Source organism: Tachysurus vachellii, chromosome 21, assembly GCF_030014155.1.
Source record: "Tachysurus vachellii isolate PV-2020 chromosome 21, HZAU_Pvac_v1, whole genome shotgun sequence".
Lineage (NCBI taxonomy): Eukaryota > Metazoa > Chordata > Actinopteri > Siluriformes > Bagridae > Tachysurus > Tachysurus vachellii.
In genome coordinates this window covers 5646610-5667187 of record NC_083480.1, presented here as the reverse complement: position 1 = coordinate 5667187, position 20578 = coordinate 5646610, and the positions used below count along the sequence as shown (strand labels likewise).

Below are 20578 nucleotides of genomic sequence, written 5' to 3'. Positions count from 1 at the left end.
TTCGTAAACATAAAGCAAGCAGAGTACTTACCTTAAACCCCTTAAACTCTGGGGTTATTAACAGTTAATGATCTTTAAACCTATCATTCAGTAACTACTAATAATTATTCAGTAACTACAATGACCTTAACAGGAAAGGCTCCTGGGCATGTAAAGGGTTAAATTTCTAACAACAAATCCTTTTTTTGTTGTTGTGAACTTCTCATAAAGACGTCTATAAACAGATCTGCATAGATTAGTAAGAATATTACGTAAGTAAAGTAATTAGGAAGTACAAAATACAGCCATTTGCTATATGATAATAATGTAAACCAGTGAGAGATTTGCAGAGGATAATGATGGGATTGACTCATCTGCCCCCTGGCAGTTTTCCTGTGTTATCATAAAGTGAAGTTTTCTGTTGTTCAAATCACTCAGTTTACAGCCTGCACTTCTAGGCTTAATCCCTTAGACATGGTTATTTCTCATAGATTGAATGTTGAAGCTCAAAACTTTGAGAGAGTAGCTCTCTCGTGTAGCCTTCATTTTTTTTTTTTTTTTTTTATAACTAACCGCTGTCAGTACTTCAGCAGCTAAAAGCACTTCCACTGTTTAGAAGTTTGCTGGGTCTTTTCAAGGATGGCCATTCCGTGAGAAACATGTTTCTGTAATAACCCCCCACCCCCCAATTAAAAAAAACAAACCTATAAAAATCTTTTTCTTTTGCTTTAAATTAGTTTCATTTATACATAATTCTGATGTTTAACATCATTTTTTCATTTATTGCTCTAAATGATTTATTTAATGCACTTCACATATCTACATAATGCATATACAAAGAATAGAACTCTAACAAATGTAGTTTTTCTGTTATATTCTTATGTTTATCGTTTTCATTGGACAACTGGCCAAGAATCTGGCAGAATACAGATTCAATAAATAAATAAAGAGAGACAAAAATCAAAATGTCAACAACAGAAAACAACAGCAAATTAAAACAGATCCTTTAAAGCTGGGACGATTTCAATCGAAGCATCAACTGCTGTTATAATTGATCATAGAGAATCATTTTGGTGACGTATTTAGGATAAGATTAAGTTTCCACTCCAGAGATACACACAGAACCTCTAAGGGTTAAACCTTCGGTTTTTGTGAAGAGTCTTGGGTAAGAACCCTTTCATAATATTATGAACCCTCAAAGATTTCTTTTTCTAATAGTGTATGTGATTTGAATCCTGATACTCTATTGGCTCATCTTCTTTTTCAGCTTCAGGAACTGATATACAGTGATCTTTACGTATGCTATCTACTTAAAAAAGAAAGTGTGCATAAGTTAAGTCCACCGTCACTATCGCTGCATGTGTAAACATTCCTAGACCTGACATTCGACAAGAATTAATTGTGTTTGACCCTCTCTTGCTATAGATTTGCGATTGTGACATCAAGGGCCCACAGCAGAGCTTAGAGCAAGCAGAGTTTCTGAGCACTATAGAATTATGGATTTTAGTTGTGTTATCTCCAGATGGCAGTTTTTGATGTAGTTCTGTCATGGGTGGACGAGATGTATCATACAGCTTTACTTCTGCTTATCATCTGTTAACAGCTTTTACAGTCCCCTGGAGAGAGATTCGTTGTTGACGTCCCCCTGTCAAGATTTCTCTAAACGTGCTTTAAAAGGTACAATAAAATGTCTGTAATTTGAAACGTGTAGCCTTTACACTTCCAACAGTTAACAGACAGAAAAAATCCAGACAGAGAGCAAAATGTTCTGATTATTTTTGTCAAAACAATTAACGCACTGCTGGGATGAGAGTTGGATAAAACTGTATTTTATACATTTAATTGCTGAAAATCAAAACTAGTTAATATTATAATATTATGAGAAATAATCAGGAATTTTATTTCCTGATTACTAAAAGGAATTATTTTATACAAAAATGGCTTATATGCTGATCCAGGGTCCTTTGGTTTGATCCCGAGTTCAGATCACTGTCTATGTGGACAACATGTTCTCTCAATATATGGGTTTCCTTCAGGTTCTCAAGTTTCCTCCCATGACACTAGGAGGTCTGGCTGTGCTGAAATTGCCACAAGGTGTGAATGAGTATGTAAATCTTTATCCATTGTGCACCAGGAGACCAGTACAAAATGCAGAATTAATGATAATACCATTTTCATTAAAACAGACACAACAGAACAATCCAGAACAATCCAGATGGGTTTAAAGTTATATTCTTTTCAGATATTTCATTATGCAGTGCCAATAAACTGGATAACACTTTGGCAAGTCAGGAGCAGCAGACATTTGGCCTGTTGTGGATTAAGTGGCCATTTTAATTAGATGTACGCATAACTTAGTGGTGCTGTGGCTCAGCAGGAGGAGGAGGAGGAAGAAGAGGAGGAGAATCTCTGTCAGTGTCTGTAATTTTGCTTACTATCCGTTTCAGTTGGGAGTTTTAGAGAGCGCTTTTCTCTGCTTGTTGAGACGTCTGTAAAGGCTGCTCTTAATAGCGGTCTTTTTTTTTGTCCCTCTGAGTTGATTTAACTTTTATTTTGTTGAAAACACTTTGTCTTAATTTATGTTAAAACTGTAGATAATGTATGCAATGGGTTACCTATCTGAGTTTATTATTTATTGCAAAGAAATTAATGTTTAACCAAAATCGTTATTAAGAGAAAGTGTTCTGAGAAGTCTTTTCTCTTCAGGCGTTCATAGTTTCTGTTTTATGTGCTCTTGTGTATTCAAGCAGGCCAAAGTAATATGCTCTTTGCAGGATCTGAGCCCATCGGCAGTCAGATGTACAGGTGTGAGAAGCAGCAGGCTGTAGAGCCATGCTTCAATAAGAAAAGCCTGTTATCTCAGCTGGATGTAGACTTCCCATGTTCTTTACCACTCCCCTCTTTGCAGTGTGCTGCTTTGGATCACAACACACATTTAAAACTCAAACACTGGTGTAACATATGAAAGATGGTTTACTTAAGATTGAATGATAAGCTTACAATCGTACTTGTTCTTTAAGTATGCTTGATACGCTATAGAAATAAGTCTAAAGTAGTGTCTTTATTATAAATCAGTGTATGCGCACTTATTTCAGAAGCGGCAGAGGAAAGCAAAAGCCATTAAAGTTATTCAGCATTCTGTCTTCCTGTCCAGTTACTTCTTAGAACATATATTTGACAGTGTTCACATAAATTTGATTAAAGTTGGATGTTAGCCAACCTCTTGACAGTACAGTATTTTATTTAACCACCATTTCCTTCAGAAGGATCTTTTTTTATCTTTTTTAAAGTTATTTACGTGCAAATACTAAGTTACGATTCTACAGTTTTTTCATCCTCTTGATTTACCAGGCCACAAAACATCCTGCAACATTTCAGTGTAATTTTAGAAATGCTCTTGAGACTCAAACAGTATTGCATGTATATTCCTGTAGTGGAGAAAAGATAAGAGGACTCGAGAGACTTGGTGCATACTCAGGATGAATGGAATGCTGATTGTGGTGCTTTCATGTGCCTACAGTCCAAAACTCATTGACAGCAGCATAACCTTTGTGTACCTAAGACGTATATCATTAGAATCCTGGGACAGTATTACAACACCCATACACCTGCTGTGCAGCCAGGAGAAGTCATCTGATCTCCTGTCTCTTCTGTTAGAAGACAATGCACAGATGTCTGGTTAGATGGTCACACACTACGGACAATTTTCCAGAGATGCCAATCAACCTACCATGCATGTCTTTGGACCGGGGGAGGAAACCGGAGTACCCGGAGGAAACCCCAGAGGCACAGGGAGAACATGCAAACTCCACACACACAAGGCGGAGGTGGGAATCGAACCCCCAACCCTGGAGGTGTGAGGCAAACGTGCTAACCACTAAGCCACCGTCCCCCCGTGCTACAGTCATTCTGATAAAAATGTTCATTAATGGTTTTATATTCTATTCATCTCTCTACCAGTTATCTTGAGGCTTTTTTATCTTGATCCCTTTTTTGTAAATTAAATAATTAGTATAAATGTGTATGCCAACCTTTAGGGCTTTGTCACAGCAAATGCCTCCATCTGCTCTTTCTTACCCTCTGTCTATCATTGTCTTTTAGCAGTAGAACAGTTGTAACTACTCTGGGAACATGCTTGGCTAGGCTGACACTGTTCACTCAAACGTAATTGATTCTAATATTTTATTTTATATGAATATTATTATTATTTTTAACAGAAACCCATTGTTTTACACAGAAATTAATTTGAATACTGTTTGTAAAATGTATGCACGTCATGTCTGTATGCATGTGGACGTTACCCAGTTGCCTAAAGCAAGGCTGAATTTTTAACTTTGATTTTATAATCTGTTGTATTTAACCAGGCAGAACCTAAGCTACACTATATCAATGAAGACACGTGTCCATCACACTCAAATGTGGAAACACACCAACGTCTGCAATGTCTTTCTTTGCTCTATCATTACAGTTTCCCTCCACTACATCTCAAATGTGTTTCCGAATGACATATGTGCACAAAGCTAACTCCGTAAAGACATGGTTTGACAAGGTTGGAATGAAAGAAATCAAGTGAACTGAACTTAACTCTACTGAACATCTTTGGGACTAAATCTAAACTGGGACTGAATATACACCACTTAATATATCTCACTTAACATCATTGTTTGTCCTCAATAATGCAACTGTAGATAAATGAACACAATGAAAAGACATCATGGAGCTTATTGGTGTGATGGTCAGATATTCACATATAATGTATGTAGGCTACTTATTGTCTTTTTTGCATTTAGTCCCAATATATATATATATATATATATATACAGTATTTACGCAAACGACCATTTTAGTTTATTACACACATTTGTTGGTCTAGATAAGAATAAGCTTACAATAAAAATGAAGAAGAGTGGACTAAAACACTAAGAGACTGATAAGAAGTGTAAATATGATCGTGCCACGGAGGCGGCAGACACGTGACCGCGCTGCCGGTACAGCAGAAGTTTGGCGCGTCAGAGCGAGCGCGGATCCCGAGCAACACACACGCATGAAAACCTGTTCGCGGCGTCCGGGCAACGTGTAGCCTATATATTCCCTGTAGAGTTCAATATACGACTACTTAACATTGTTTTTTTCCCGTTTTATATACATGTAAATACATATGTCCATTATCCTTTATCATTTTTATGCTAAATATATATTGGAACAGTGCGTCTTGGGCGGTATCATAGAGTGGAAAGCAGTTTAAAAAGGAACAAATGGACTGCAAGGAGAAACGGAGCTTCACCAGAAAGGATTCGCCTGCGCTATACTGAAAGTGAAGGAGATGCTTATGGGAACGTCCGATTCCTTATCTATAAGGTAACTTTTATGTCGACGAGGTTTAGACTATTTTTTTTGAAGTTTTTTTTTAGTATTATTTCCCTGTCTACGCGTCTGCGCGCTTCTCCTCTGCAGGTTGTGCGGACTGCTGTAGAGCTGTAGCGCTTTTCTCCGACGCGTCTTTGCGCATTACATTTAGTCGCCTGGAAAGATTCTGCATGCCCTTTAAATTCCAACTTAGTGACTCACAACACATTGCGGGATCAGTTAGATTGTAAAGGTAGCATCAAAAGCGCGCAGGCTGGAACTGAGCAATATATTATATATATATATATATATATATATATATATGTATATAATTTTTTGGAGCTATCTGCGTCGTTGAATAAAGACAAGTGGATTTATGTAAACATTGTGTAGGTTTGTCGTGTCTATCTTATAAAGTTAGACTTTTTTTTTTCTTTTTTTTCTTTTTTTTTTTTAGGACATCTCTGGCAGACGCTCCATCATGACCGATGGCGAAGGGAGAGAGCGCTTTCAATACCTGGAGAGTGGTGAGGTGAGAGTTCCGGTGGCGGTCTTATACCGGGCGCACGGACATGGCCAAGCTGCCGAGGATGAGGAGAAAGGCAGCACATGGGGCCCGGATGGCTCTGAAGGCTCTAACAGCTCTGAAACTCGGGGTGGTGGTGGCGGTGATGCCCCTGCTCCGGATGGTGGGTCTGAGGAGCAGGAGCAGCAGCCGTACCCTGCGCTCGCGCCTGTCGTCTTTTTCTGCATCAAACAGACAACGCGGCCACGGAACTGGTGCCTCCGGGTGGTTTGTAACCCATATCCTTTAGTTTTCAGCTTTTTTTTCCCACTGCAGGAAATCGTTTTAAACTCATTTTTGATTAAATCAGCATTTTGCATGAAATCTAACGGCTACATTCTGTGCTTTGTGTGGAAGGTTTCCTTCTGTAAAACATGGAGTTTTTTGCACTTTAGATGACACTTTGTCACATGATCCTATGGCCTGATTATGCTATTCTGAGATTCCATATATTCTGGGATTAGAAATGCATTTCCAAATCCCAATTCATAGTGTACTATAAACATATCATGTCATTTATTGTTTGTATATCTTTGACTAAAGTTTTAGGTGGTAAATAGAGAACTAAATAAGAAGAATAAATGACAGCAGTTGCCCATTATGGGTTGTGGGTGTGTTTTGACAGGAAGCATCAACAGATAAGGTCTGATGTTTTTGCTCACTGAGAGATTTATTTCCCACAGATTACCCTCTTGGCAATGCAATTAAGTGTCTTGTATTATAAATAGGCCAGCTTAATTATCTGTAGGGAAAAGGAGAAGTGAGCCACAACGCTTGTTTTTTTTCTCTTAGCTTTATGATATGAAAGTAAATACTTTTACATTTTAAACACATCTCAAAATCTACTCTCGTGGATTATTGTTAGATGAGTACTAGGATTTATCGGCTTCTTTTCAATGTCCTGTAAACTCCTCCATTTAAAAGCTTTGTGTAATTCCATTATTCAGAAGAAAGACATATCCATTCTTATGCGATTGCAGTACAGCTGACACAACATGCTGAGTGACGGCTTTGAGCAGTGCAATTATAGTGGTGATTTATGCACCTATGTCTAATGAAATTAGTGTTGCTCTCATTATCTACTGAGGGCACAGACAACACCATGTGGAACACTAGCAGGAGCTGTAATGCTCGGGGTTTTTTTTTTTAATTTTATGAGAGATTTCTTTTCCGAACAGTCTTTTGTTTTGAGTTATTTATAATTCTTGCATACACACAAATGCTGCTTCTTATTGTTTCAACTTGCAGTTGGTTCATTGCTATTATATCGAGCTTTGCATCGACACAGAATCGTTCTTTTCAGGATCACTCAGGAAGATGACACTCTGATAATGTGTATTGCATGTATTGCATCATTCTACTAACACTGGAGCAGGTTACATTAGGAAGAAACATAGCATGACTTCAAATTTTACACCCTCCTGTAATAAAATACAGTATTGAATTTTAAAAGCAGAAACGTATTCAGTTTAATCACACAGTCTGATCATATTTTGCAGACCGAGATCACTCGTATTCTTCACTTTCTCTGGCATGTTTGCTCTCAAATTGAGAAATTTCATTGTGGAACCTTATGGAAATTATTCATGCCGGATAACACATGCTATTATTGTGGCTTTTTGGCTTAGAGGGTGCATTTGAAAGCCTCTCCAAGGAATAAACTCTTTAGCCATACCGATATATCAGATATTTTCTACCATATTGTAGAATTTACATACTGTTATATATATTTGTTATCATATAAAATTATATATCAGTCATGTGTCATCCAAATGTTAATCCATGAACTCTCCTGTTGTGTTACTAGACCATAATGTTGACTATCATTGATGCCAAATATTTTATGTTCTGACATGTTACATATCAGTGACAAAGCTGGAATTATGCATGTGTTATGATGATTTATATGAAAGCATATTTACCAAAGAACGCCAGGAGGGATTTCATTAATTAAACATATCTGTTTGCAGTGTATTATGACTAATATGGCTGTATAGTAAGATTACATTAGTCCTTGAGAATCATGTTTATTGGTTTTACATTATTGTTTACTGAACACAGTGTATGCTCTTGTAGAGCAGACAAATATGGATAGTGTATACTTCTCTAGAGATTATCCTTTGTGGAAATGCATTTTGTGTGTAAATAGAGTGAGGACTATATGTGTACAGATGGTGGTTGTGTATCGTGTGTATGGGTGGTGTTACGGTGCAAGCTCTGTGACCCTGTGGAGACTTCCTCTTGGCCCACAATGACAGCATTCTGCTTGTCGAGTACAGGCATGCTGCCTGGCCCGTGTCAAGTCGTTTTATACCTGCTTTACTATTTCTAAACTAATTGTTTCGGATAACGGAGAGTGCTCGGTTGGTTACGTCTTTGTGAATATACCTAAATCTATTTTTTGGTGTGTAAATAAAATATAGGATTTGTCCAGTGGGTAAGAACCTGCGCAAAAGTACAATGCTTCTGTTTCCCTCTCTTACAATGATGTCACCCTCTGGCACAAAACGAGCTTTACTTAGCAGTAGGATGCACCTACTCTGCTGTGTGCTGTAAGGCCTGGTCATTACATGCAGAGCCTGCATTTGGACAATAGATGAGTTGATTTGTCAATGCCAGAGATCTGCTATTGTGTTCTGGGTCATGGGATGAGCATTACCACAGAAACAAAAGAGCGTGCTCTGGCAGAATGCGCTCAGGCACCATGAGCAAGCAGTCTGTGAAATCTCAGCAGGTGCACACTTCTGAGCGCTCACACAGGGCACACCACAGAGGAACAAATGTGCACTGGTCTCAATTTTAAGAATCTAAACAAACCATTCCTTATGGTTCTGGATCGGGATCTCTGGCTTTCTGCATAGTGTGCAAAATCGAACTCCCAGTCTGGTTGTTAAAGGGTAGGAATCATTTCGATGTTTATAATTACAGCAATGGATAGTGAAATTGAACAATTTATAATTTAGCTTGTATGAAATCAATAATGTTAGATACTTTTTAAATGATTTGCTGTGTGAAAACACACAACTAACAAGGCCTGTACAAATATCTAGTCTCCTGCAGCCCTCTTGATGGCATTTTAATGACTTCAGATGTGATGGTGTGATAACAGTATTGGTGCCACTCACTTAGGCTTTAAGGACATTCTGTGTACATGAGCAAATTTATACAGCAAATGGAAATGCAGAACGGTTATAGACAGTTGAACCCTTTGGGGTTGACAAGACTGTGATTACAAACTTGTTGTTGTATTTCAATGACATTTATATGATATGGCAGTTCCAGTCTGTAGTCAGTGATGCTTTGGATGTCATGCAATGGCACATTGACGGAAGGGATTTCACCCCATCACGGAGATCTATAGAATAACAACTATTACACGATCACCAGAGAAACCTGTGTGGTTTTTTGGTGAATATAATCACCAACCTTGCTGTTTTTGGTGCTTCACTTTAGTCAGCTTTTGAATGTCATTTCAAAAACACAATAATTTCAATATATTTCAATATATTTCTTTTATGTTTGTTTATGTTGGTTCCCATAGGTTTGCTGTCAGTAAAAAAAATAGAACACTTCAATAAAGCCATACCTCTGCACAACCTGGGTATTACTCTTTTAGCTGGCCAGAGGTGACACATTTCCTATATGTCGTGACCTCCAAGCTGCTGTGGGTCTCAGCGGATATTGATCGGGCAGCATAAGGTGTGGTGAAATAGACTTCAGCAAAACAGATTTGTTCTCAACTGACGGTTATAAACAAGAGAAGCGGAAGCAAAGCACATAATTGAAAAGCTAAGTGGCCATTGATTTTTAGTGGCTGGCATGGACAAAACCTTCCAGTGAACCTCAAATCCAGCTGGTCCCATGAGCTATGTGGGGTGTGAGCAGAAAAGATGGCATTTGTGCTGCAAGCAGGAGGTCACAATAAGGCTCCCTAAGGGAACAAGGGCTAGCAGAAATGGTAGGAGATGTTGACTCATCGTGTATTACGACTAACAGGAATCCAAACTACATTTTTATGCACAATTTTTTGACTCTGTAGTAAACATGAAGCTAGCTGGTGAAAAGCAGTGGGGTGCTTCATACCTGCAGAAAGCACTAAAGAACTCTTTGTAGAGTTCGATGAAAGAGAATAATTGTTTGCATTTGTAAATCCATAGCATACAAAACAATTCTCCTGCTTTGAGAAGAGCACAAGAGCGTGTCTGAAACTCAAACCTGACATCAAAGCCATGCCGCGAGCTCAAACAGATGACAGGGGTCATGTTTTTGAGATGTCCTGTCATTGTGTTGATTCAGCTGTTGTCTTGCATCTGTTCGTTTGGAGGACTGCTACACTGACCATGATTAGGTGTTAAGATCAGACCAAAAAAGCGACTTCATTAAAATTTCATTCAATTTTACGTCTATTTCCGAAGTAAGGAAGGAATTAACTGTAGTAACTACTATGCCAGCATGAATTTGATTTAATTGTGTTTTGGGGTGATAAATATAGAAGACACACAATAACAGCAAGAAAAGATGGACTGAATAATGGAGAAAACATATCGGGTTCCACATCCTGTAAAATATCAGTAGGACTGGATTTGGAAAAGAAGTATATTTTTGGAACTGTATAAAATATAAACTGAATACAGACACACACAAAAAAATTGTGTTGAATTTAAGGAAAAATATTAGATTTCTCAACAAAATGCGATTTTAATGCGATCTTAATTACTAGACTGAATGATGTAGAATTAGTGTGATCAATGCATATAGTACGTAAATGTAATTGAAATCGGTTACTGTCTGAAATCTCACGAGGATGTTGGCTCTACTGGGAACTACATTTTAACTCTAGTATTACATTCAGATATTTAGAACATTCATTCATTCATCTTCGACCGCTTATCCGAACTACCTCGGGTCACGGGGAGCCTGTGCCTATCTCAGGCATCATCGGGCATCAAGGCAGGATACACCCTGGACGGAGTGCCAATCCATCGCAGGGCACACACACACACTCTCATTCACTCACACAATCACACACTAGGGACAATTTTCCAGAGATGCCAATCAACCTATCGTGCATGTCTTTGGACCGGGGAGGAAACCGGAGTACCCGAAGGAAACCCCGAGGCACGGGGAGAACATGCAAACTCCACACACACGGGAGGCGGGAATCGAACCCCGACCCTGGAGGTGTGAGGCGAACGTGCTAACCACTAAGGTCACTAAGGTCACTGTGCCCCCTATTTAGAACATGTATGGTTAAATAGTGCAGTGGAAATGTGTCTGCTGCAAAAGCATCGTGGGTTTGATTCTCAGCTCCGGTGTGAGCTTGGTGTTTGATTTTATTCAGGGCTCTGAAAATACATGATCAAATCATCCCTGAGGCATTAAAAAAATTCCTTTTCTGTTATGTTATTTAGTTCAATCACATAGAATTGACAGACAGTTGATCTAAGTCAATCTAAAGTTGCTCTAAGTTGATCTAAGTCAATCTAATGTCTATGAGTGTTTTTCAGTGTATATAAAGAGACTAGACTCTTATATTTTATACTTTATTACATATATTATATTTCCAATGTAAGCGATTTTTAATGGTAAAATGCTAACTGTGTAGTGGTTCGGGTTAAAGAAAAGGTTAGGAGTTATTATCAAATTATCGAATCAGCATCAACTGAAACTCAGGTATTCAGTATCAGTATGTGAAAAGAGAAAGTTCTATCTCTAGTTATAATTTATTGTGATACTGTATGAAATGATTTAATGATGTCCAGGTCAGAGCAGTTAGAAAGGAACTAAGGAGCTTTCCAGTGTCTGCCGCTCTTTTGTCAGTTAAAATGAGCTGGAATCACGTTATTGAATTGAATTCTGATTGAACGCGTTGATCAACACAGACTTTTATTCTTTTAAAGAATAAAAAAAAAAAATTAAGATACATATGTCCTTTGTTCACTCTTCTTCTGACTGGACTAACAATCCTTACTATAATTGACAGAGTATTTATCTCTGTCTGGCACCCCAGCATACCTTTAAGAGGGACAATGTTACAAGCTTGTCTCTGTACTTTTTTTGTAGTCATGTTGCTTTTAAAGATTTTTTTTCTTCCACACGGTTTTTTTCCATGATAAAAGAGAGCATATCTTGACAGTCATATACCATGGACTTTCAGAGTCAAGGTTCCAGACTCATCTTGAATCATGCTGAGGGATAAATTTTTAAAGATGTTTTTTTCTCCTGCTGGCATCAAACGATCAGTGGAACACTGCATTCAATCTGTGGTTCACCAAGTGATGTGAATAGTTTGCACAATGAAAAATAGTTGAAATTTAGTAGTTGAGTTTAAAATGATCTTAAACCCAACTGAATGGATGACGATTGTTTTTTTTGTTTTTTTTTTGATGTTTTGCAATGAGTCAACGTGAAGAACTAATAGTAAATCCATTTTTCAGTTTTTTTTTTCTTTTTTTCGTACAAATATTACCAATAATATGAGTTGTATTATTTTGCAGCTATACAGTAGGATAGATGATCAGTAATGTTTGTGTAGTTTTTGTTCTTTGTGTGTGTGTGCGTGTGTGTGTGTGTGTGTGTGTGTGTGTGTGTGTGTGTGACTTACTGGAACATAATCTCATGATCACGTCCCCGGTACAGTATCTTCTAGACCTTCATGTGAAGAAAAGCTCCAACTTGCATGCTCTGCACTTGCCATGGACACTGAAAGCTTAAACTGATGAATAAATAAAAACCACATTGGAAAAGAGGCTACTAACAGCAAGGACTTTGTCAGCCATAGTGAGGGGTTGTCATGGCAATGCACATGGAGCGTTTGTGTAGAGCTTATGAGGAGGGCTCTCTGCAAAGCCTGCATACTTTGCAGTGTTACTGCAGTGTTACCACATGTATTCATCTCACACTGCAGGGGGTTCAGGGGTCTATCTGATGAATCGGAAAAAACAATTCTAATGAATTTAAAGCTTTCTGAGTATTTACTCTTTAGAAACAAACAAATATGTTTGAAATAAACGATCATTTTCTTTTGGATGTAAAAATCTTGTGATATAATCACATCAGGACACACTTTCTATGAACTGTGTGTAGAGTATAATGATCAGTGGGTTAATAACTCCATTATTACTTGCTGTAACAAGTAATATATGTGAGCGGATGTTTTGTAATTTTCCATCCTTCTCATTGTTAAATAGCTGAATGTTTGTGAAATCGTGATTTTGTAATGTGTCTCCACACTTTTGTTGGTGCTTTTGTTTGCAAAACCTGATGCATACGGAGATACATATTGTGTATGTGACCACATAAATATATAGATATAAAAAAAATAAAAAATAAACATGATAAAATCAGTCCATCCTGGATTTCTTTTTGCCAGAAATGACTGATTTTGCTGCAAGTTTTTGTGCTTTTTTTGTGGAACCCTACTTAAATTGACAAAATCGCAAGACTAGGATTCTTCTTTTAGACACCTAGCAGTAAAGACACATATGTAATTGAAAGTGACGAAAGTGACAGTGACAGTGATGTGACATACATCTAAGTACGGTGACCCATACTCAGAATTTGTTCTTTGCATTTAACCCATCCAAGGAGCACACACAGTTACACACACACACCGTGAACACACACCCGGAGCAGTGGGCAGCCATTTATGCTGCGGCGCCCGGGGAGCAGTTGGGGGGGTTCGGTGCCTTGCTCAAGGGCACCTCAGTCGTGGTATTGCCGGCCCGAGACTCGAACCCAGAACCTTAGGGTTAGGAGTCAAACTCTCTAACCATTAGGCCACGACTTCCCCACATTTTGTATGATAATTACTTTGTATGATAGCTGTACTTATTATTAACACACATGAATCAAAGAGCGCTTTGTCTGAATGGATGTTGTGATGATGTCACACAACTGGTTTTGGCCCAAATCTGCTGAAAATCTGATGACTTTTCTGATTACAGCAGAAATTCAGTTGATTTTGCATGAATTTCTGCAATCATTAAATTCTAAAAGCCTAAATATCATTTTCGTACCATATCAATCAAAACTGATTTGCTTAATTGCCCATTCTTTCTTGTTGTGCTGTCGTGGAGCGAGATTTTTCTTATTAAAAGCTATTATTAAAATCTGAACCTCAGTGCGAGTGTGACAGTTTTTATAATATTCGACTTATCAGTAATTTCGTGATAATTGACAGCGATACCGAACACAACACGTAGAATATTGTTAAAGCTTATTGTAGATGCTACAGAGTTTCTAAACTTAAAACTCTCTTAACTCACACAGAGTTATTGCAATAACTAAATGTTAGAGATAGCAGATATAAAGCACATTGAGGAACAGAGCTCAAGGAAGACAGATCCTGGTGTGTGTTTGTAGCTGTATCTCATTCTTTTACCTTGAAATCCACTCTGTCCTCAAAGCAGGAGCACAGCACCGCAGCTGTATTCAATGAGCTGCAGACTGCCATTAAGACTTCCTTTACAAAATTAAATTTGGATCCTCTAGCCAGTGCATAATCTATTTCACATCTGCCTATGCAAATGGATAAGCTATTCTGCAATGTAATGATTTCATCAATTAGCTCTTAAATGTATTTCAAAGCTGCAATTTGACAAAAAGAGCAGCCAGTCTGGTAGATGAGAGATGACACATGCAGAAAGCTTGAGATCAGATCAGCAGAGAGACTGTTTGTCAGAATAGTGGTAAATGTGGGTGAAGCTTAGCATGTAATGCCTGCTGCATACCTTTCAAGTAGATAACTGGTTGTTGGACAGATCTTTGGCACAGAGGACCAGAAAGTATTAAATGATTGCCTCCTTCTGCCTGAGACAAAAACAAAACAAGTGAGACAACAGCCCTTAGGCTGCCCTCTTTATGTACCAGCATATTATTTCTGTGGATCGAAGGTTCTACACAGGATACAGATGTGGTGTAACAGAAGGATGCCTGAACACAAAGGCAGTTTTATGCCAGAATGGGGTGCAATCAAGCTACTAATTCTGATGATTTACTGAAACTCCATGGGATCCTGCTATTCTGAATTCAGTGGCAACTGAAGTCACAGGGTCCAAAGAGTATTGTTTTCAGATTGCAACCCTGCAGAGATGCAATACCCAAGACAATTAGGTCAATTTCTAGCTTTGGAACTGCAGTTAATACAAAAATATATCCTCCGGAATTTTATTTCAGAGAGACTTACTTGTGTATTTGTGTACACAACGTACTTGTGTATGTACCAGTGAATAAACACGACTGGTTTGTAACTATAGATCTGAATGATTCATATTTCAACATTTTCCCTTGAGCACAGACAATTCCTCTGTTTCCATGTGAGTGGAGTGACATTTCAGTTTATGTGGAAAAACCTGAATGTGAAAGAAAGATAAAAAAGGAGGCTCTGTGTCAGCTTATCAACATCCTCAAAAGCTTCAACTTAATGCTTTACATCAAACACAAGGGGGAGCAAAGTTTGAAACGATACTGAAGCCATCAAACAAGATCTGGCGTCAGACAGCAGTTGTACTTTTGTGTAACAATCCTATAAATCACATAACATTCTACAGGTTTCCATAGAAACCTGACAAAACAGGTTTGTTTTGCCTCTGACATGCCATCTATTGGATGTTACTTAATCTTAAAACATGTATATGAGATATGTAGGCAAATATTTAAGCAATGTGGGCCAATGAAAAAAAATAATGATTAAAAATGCAACAAACAAATGCAGGAAAATTCTTACACTGGAGAATTTAATACTTTATATCCTTGCTTTCTGGGTACTTTTCTTAAACCACAAACAACCCTAACAAATCATTCAGTGTGTCTATAATATTCATATATACATCTCCAGAGAAGCCCATAGACTGTCGATGTCTAGGTTTTTGGCAAATTATAGGATGAGGGAATTCTCTGAAGAACAGTACTTACTGGGAATTACCTGGTTGCCAAGCAACAGATGTGGGCATGCCTAACACTATAAAAGAGAGAGAGAGGGAGAGACAGAAGATAACTCCTCTGCTAACATGGTGACTCGATATCATTCATTATTCATGTATATGGCTATGATAAGGTTTGGAATAAGGGATAAAAGGAAACTGGAGTGTCGTATTAGTGATATATGAAGTTCAGTACAAAGGACTGTCTTAGATCAAATTTTCTACAGCTGTTTCTTTATTGGATGTAGGGCCAAACAGAACAGAAACATTCAATGTTCCTACACTAAGACTGTTTATCTCATACAGAAACATACAGTATGTATTGAATGATTTAATTTTTGGTGTCTAGGGACCTGTGCTGTACCTCATAATTTGCAGATTTAGGTCATTTACTTATAGCTATTAATAGTGAATTATTTTGTACGGTTACACTATGGTCAACTGAACACTTTCATTTGCTTTCAGGATCTGCAGAATCTAGATCGTGATTGGAGCTATGGCAATGTGCTTTGACTTATATATCTTAAGATTATGAACAGCACTTAGTTGAACCGAGTTGTAAGTGTTAAAGATGAGTTATGGGTCAGATCTACACTGGGGTGTAAATTTTTTAAAGGAATAATTAATCAGATTAACAAAAACATTGGCATTTATCAGTTTTACTTATCTGATCAAAACAGCAAAAAAGAAAAACTGTGAAAAAAGAGTCTTAAGTTTTAGTATTTGTGGCACACACTTCGCTCTAAGCACAATATATATATATATATATATACATAAAGAAGCAAAATGATAGCATGCGCTGGATCAAGTGCTATTTTATAAGCTGTTGAAGCGTATAAGTGTACAGTAGAGTTTATAAAAATCTCAGTGAGTGAAAATATGTTTGTAGTGACAAACTGTATTGAAGGTCTAGAACTAAAATGCATACACAATACTATTAAACAAAAAACAAATCCATCCATCTGTAAAGTAAAATACCTTTCAGAGAGTAGTACTGTACGGAGTATTGCATGGGGACTTACGCCTCACAGCATACTTTAGCTTACAGTAGTTGACAAAATGCCTCCAGAGTCAGGCCTCATATACTGTGCTTATGTGATACGTTTACTGAAGAGATGATGATCAGAAGTGCTGCCTTGCCAGGGTTATCAGAATCCTATTCTTTATAGCATTATTCCACAATAAACTCTTTTCTGGATCCCAAGTGACACAAGAGAAAAGTGTTTGTTCTAGCATCCCGAGATTGTGAGCTCAAATCCTGATAATGCTCCAGCTTTCCATGGCTGGGAGCTGTGCTCTCTGGCCATGTGGGATGGTGTACTCTCTCACCTTTGTCAATCAACGAGCCTACTGTAATTATTTGCTAGCTGCTTTTATTCAGAGCGGTTTTTCCCATGGGGCATGCGCAAGTTCCAAAAGATGAGGCTTCACGTGTTGGAAGAAGCAATATGTTAGCTTTTACAGTCCCTGGTTGGAAGAGTTCATATGTTGGAGGAGACATACGATATATCATATGATATCTGGCTGACAGGTGGGAATTAACAGGTGAGAAATGGGGGAAAACACATTCCTGCAAGATCACAAAGAAGTATAGTCACAACTGGTGAGCATTTGTGTAAAATCCAGCATTTGGCAGATGACCTTATCAAGAGCATCATAAACAAATCCTCATGCTAGTGCAAATAGTCTGAGAGTATTATCAAGCTAAAACCTTGTTAGTTCAATTTATTACTTTTTTTTTATTATGAAACGAGACAGCAGCTAAATCAGCAAGAATCTCTGAACTATGTTTTTCTGCCTCTGCTCTGCTCTGATCTCTCCTTTGTTCCCTCTTTCTTTTGAATCCTTTGATTCTGACCAGCATTGACCCTAAACTACATAGATAGTCACTCTATAAAAAATGAAATTTCACAAAATCTACAGGGAAGCTGCCACTTTGAGGACCTTAAGTATAACGAGTGTAAGAGAAATAGTGCATGACTGATCCTAATTTATGTCTTAATCATTTGACGCTCAGTGCTGAAGTGCTCCCTGTGCTAGCATTAATAAGACCTAGCACTAATAATCTGTCTATCTAAGAAGAAACTATCTAAGAAGCTTCTCTCTCTCTCTCTCTCTCTCTCTCTCTCTCTCTCTCAGGCTCACTTCAATAACACTTCAATCCTCTAATGAACAATCATATATGTATCTTTGGTATATTAATTTTTACACATATATGGCTTATTAAATGTATCTGCTGGATTATTGGAGACAGAACTCAGAAGTGAAGTAATTCTAGCAGAAATAGCAGTTTTGCTCGACTGGGCTACTGTGATGGGAGTCTATGTCAGCTGCCCACGCTGGAGCCATCCATCACCATAAATAAACACATTCACATACGCAGGAATCCCAATATAGGGTTCTTATATAATGGCCCTAATGAAATATAACAGCTATTCTGGACACACAGAGTCACAGTCTGATTTAAAAGGACAGGGTGTTAAGTGGGGGAAGCCACAGGAAAGCAGTGTGGGACCACACAGACTGTTGAGAGGCTGTCTGGAACCCCTGCTGCATTTGCTGTATATATTTACACACCGGTGTTTGTTTTTCATCGAGGACGTCCATGTGTTTGTGTGACCGGCGGAGCTGTTGCTTCCTAATTTAGGTAAATTTTTGCGGAGCTGATGTGTTCAAAACTTATAACCGCGAGAGATCAGGATAATAAATCTGTGCCTTGGTTTAAACCCAGCATTCCTGAGTCGGCGACACTCAGGAAGCATGTTAGTGTTCACACTCATTCTGCTGTTGAACGATCTAAACACAGATGCACAAATGCAAAAGGAATGCGATAAAGGAAATGTTACATACATACTCACACACACACACACACTCACACACAGACACACACTGGTTCTGTACTCCAGAGAGAACGTGTCATGCTAGGGTTTGGCTTTGGTGATGTAGAGGCGTTAGCTGAGGGTCAGCATGTAAAACTTGTAAAAGTGTACAAGAAATACAGACACGTTATTGTTGTGTTTATGAATCCCACAAACTGTATGTGTTAATCTTTACAGAGCAATGAAATGATCTAATCAAACATGGCCTAACTAAAGTTATGTAATTATGTGCCCTCTGAAATTAGCCTTAGTTGCAGTCTGATTGCCTTGTAATAAAAATGCGTAGAAAAGTGTGAGAACCTCAAATGATTGTTCGTAGTTGTAATGACACTTGGCTCTTAGCCCGGCTGGTACTGAATCCTGCACTGCTCTGAATTCAGATTTATGGTTCAGGTCATTATACCGATCTGAGACAGCAGCCTTTCCCAATGGCAAAGGCGGAAAATCTGAATTTCAGGAACGTCTATGCGTTTCTTGTTATGTGTGTCAGATCTCTGTATCATCAGTTTCGGTAGGACGAGTTCTGAGTCAGATCAAAGTCTAGAGCGGATAGGGAAAAACATCCCACCTCTTACAATTTTAAAATAGACTGAGAGCCAGAACTTCAAAAAGGAGGTGTCTGATGAAAACTGAAGAAAACATCTTATTCTGTGGTGACTTGTATTTTTGGAATTAGCGCATAGCTCTTTCCCTACATCAAAAGGCCGCATTCCTCATTCATGCTATCTTTGGGACATCTCAGAAGCTTGTATTTTGTTGTAAGGAGACTAAAACGATTATCAGTAGAAAGGAACCAGCATAAGACCATTGCTTTCCAAATATTATATGATGCTTCTTAGTAAAACCATGACATTGACATGGCTTTGTGTGTGTGTGTGTGTGTGTGGCACTGGTGTGAGTGTATATGTCAGAGCAGCAATGCTGAATCACCACTGAATAATCTACCAACTGAAAATTTCAAGTCAATGCGGTCCAGTGGTCAGAAACTGGAAAAGGCTAAAAATTAATTAATGCATGATGTGTACGAGAAAAGATAAGCTAGTCACCTATATAAGGTATAAATAAGAAAGGTGTGTAATAAAATGGCTAGCCTTTTTAAAATCACATATTGTAAACTGCTGTTTTTTCATGCGTGGGTCTGAATTGAACGCACACACAGATCTGTCTGTCTACGTACTTCATATTTTTTGTGTTGTATACATGTTTTACATGCTCTTGGTTTAAGTCTGTAGTACATATCATTTAATGTGTCACAAGTGTCTCATTTCAAATAATTTGCAGAAAAACAGTTGTCCTCAGTACACATACAGGAAGTGGTCAAGTAGGTCCTGTGGTTGTAGGATAAGTCTGGGATGATGTGAAACCCATAGGTCAAGTCAAATCTTCCAGTCTGCTAAAATGCAACTTGACAGCTCTCACTTTGGATTATTATTTTTGGCTTTCCTGGGTGACTCGCTGCTGTGCAAGAACATCATGTTTCAGAGGTAGGGTGTCTGATCCTATCCACAAAGGGCTATAGAGCCGCTAGAGATTTTTATTTAAAAAGCAGCTACACCTGATTTCCCTTTTCAATTATTTGACTTTGGCTAAAAGTTGTCTCGAATGAAAATGAGTAAAAAAGAGGCTTTAGTAGACTTTAATGGCCCGAGTTTAAATGAGGTACGGAGAGCGGTACATCTGAACATGTTTGTCTCAAATGCAATAGTCAGCTAATTAAGAATCAAGACAACGCTGCCTTTGCCTTCATCTGTGCTCTCCCAGCTCTGTTTCATGCTCTATGCGAAGTGTTTATTTCACTCATTTGGAGTGTGAGCACCTCAGGAAAAGCAGGAAAAATGAGCAAGTGTAAGGATCTAGGTGCGTTTGATAAGAGCCAAGTTGTGGTG

General features: G+C 38.2%; 1 protein-coding gene across 2 annotated transcripts in view; it reads left to right on the top strand.

Moving 5' to 3' along the window:
- Positions 1–5009: 5009 nt before the first annotated feature.
- Positions 5010–20578, top strand: part of cacna1ha (calcium channel, voltage-dependent, T type, alpha 1H subunit a) — an 88374-nt gene continuing 72805 nt past the window's right edge. For both annotated transcript variants that reach the window (XM_060897050.1, XM_060897049.1), the window contains exons 1-2: positions 5010–5337; positions 5783–6129. In XM_060897050.1, the coding sequence (XP_060753033.1) occupies positions 5807–6129 (323 nt within the window). In that variant the 5' untranslated portion in view covers positions 5010–5337; positions 5783–5806. The remainder of the gene's footprint in view (positions 5338–5782; positions 6130–20578) is intronic.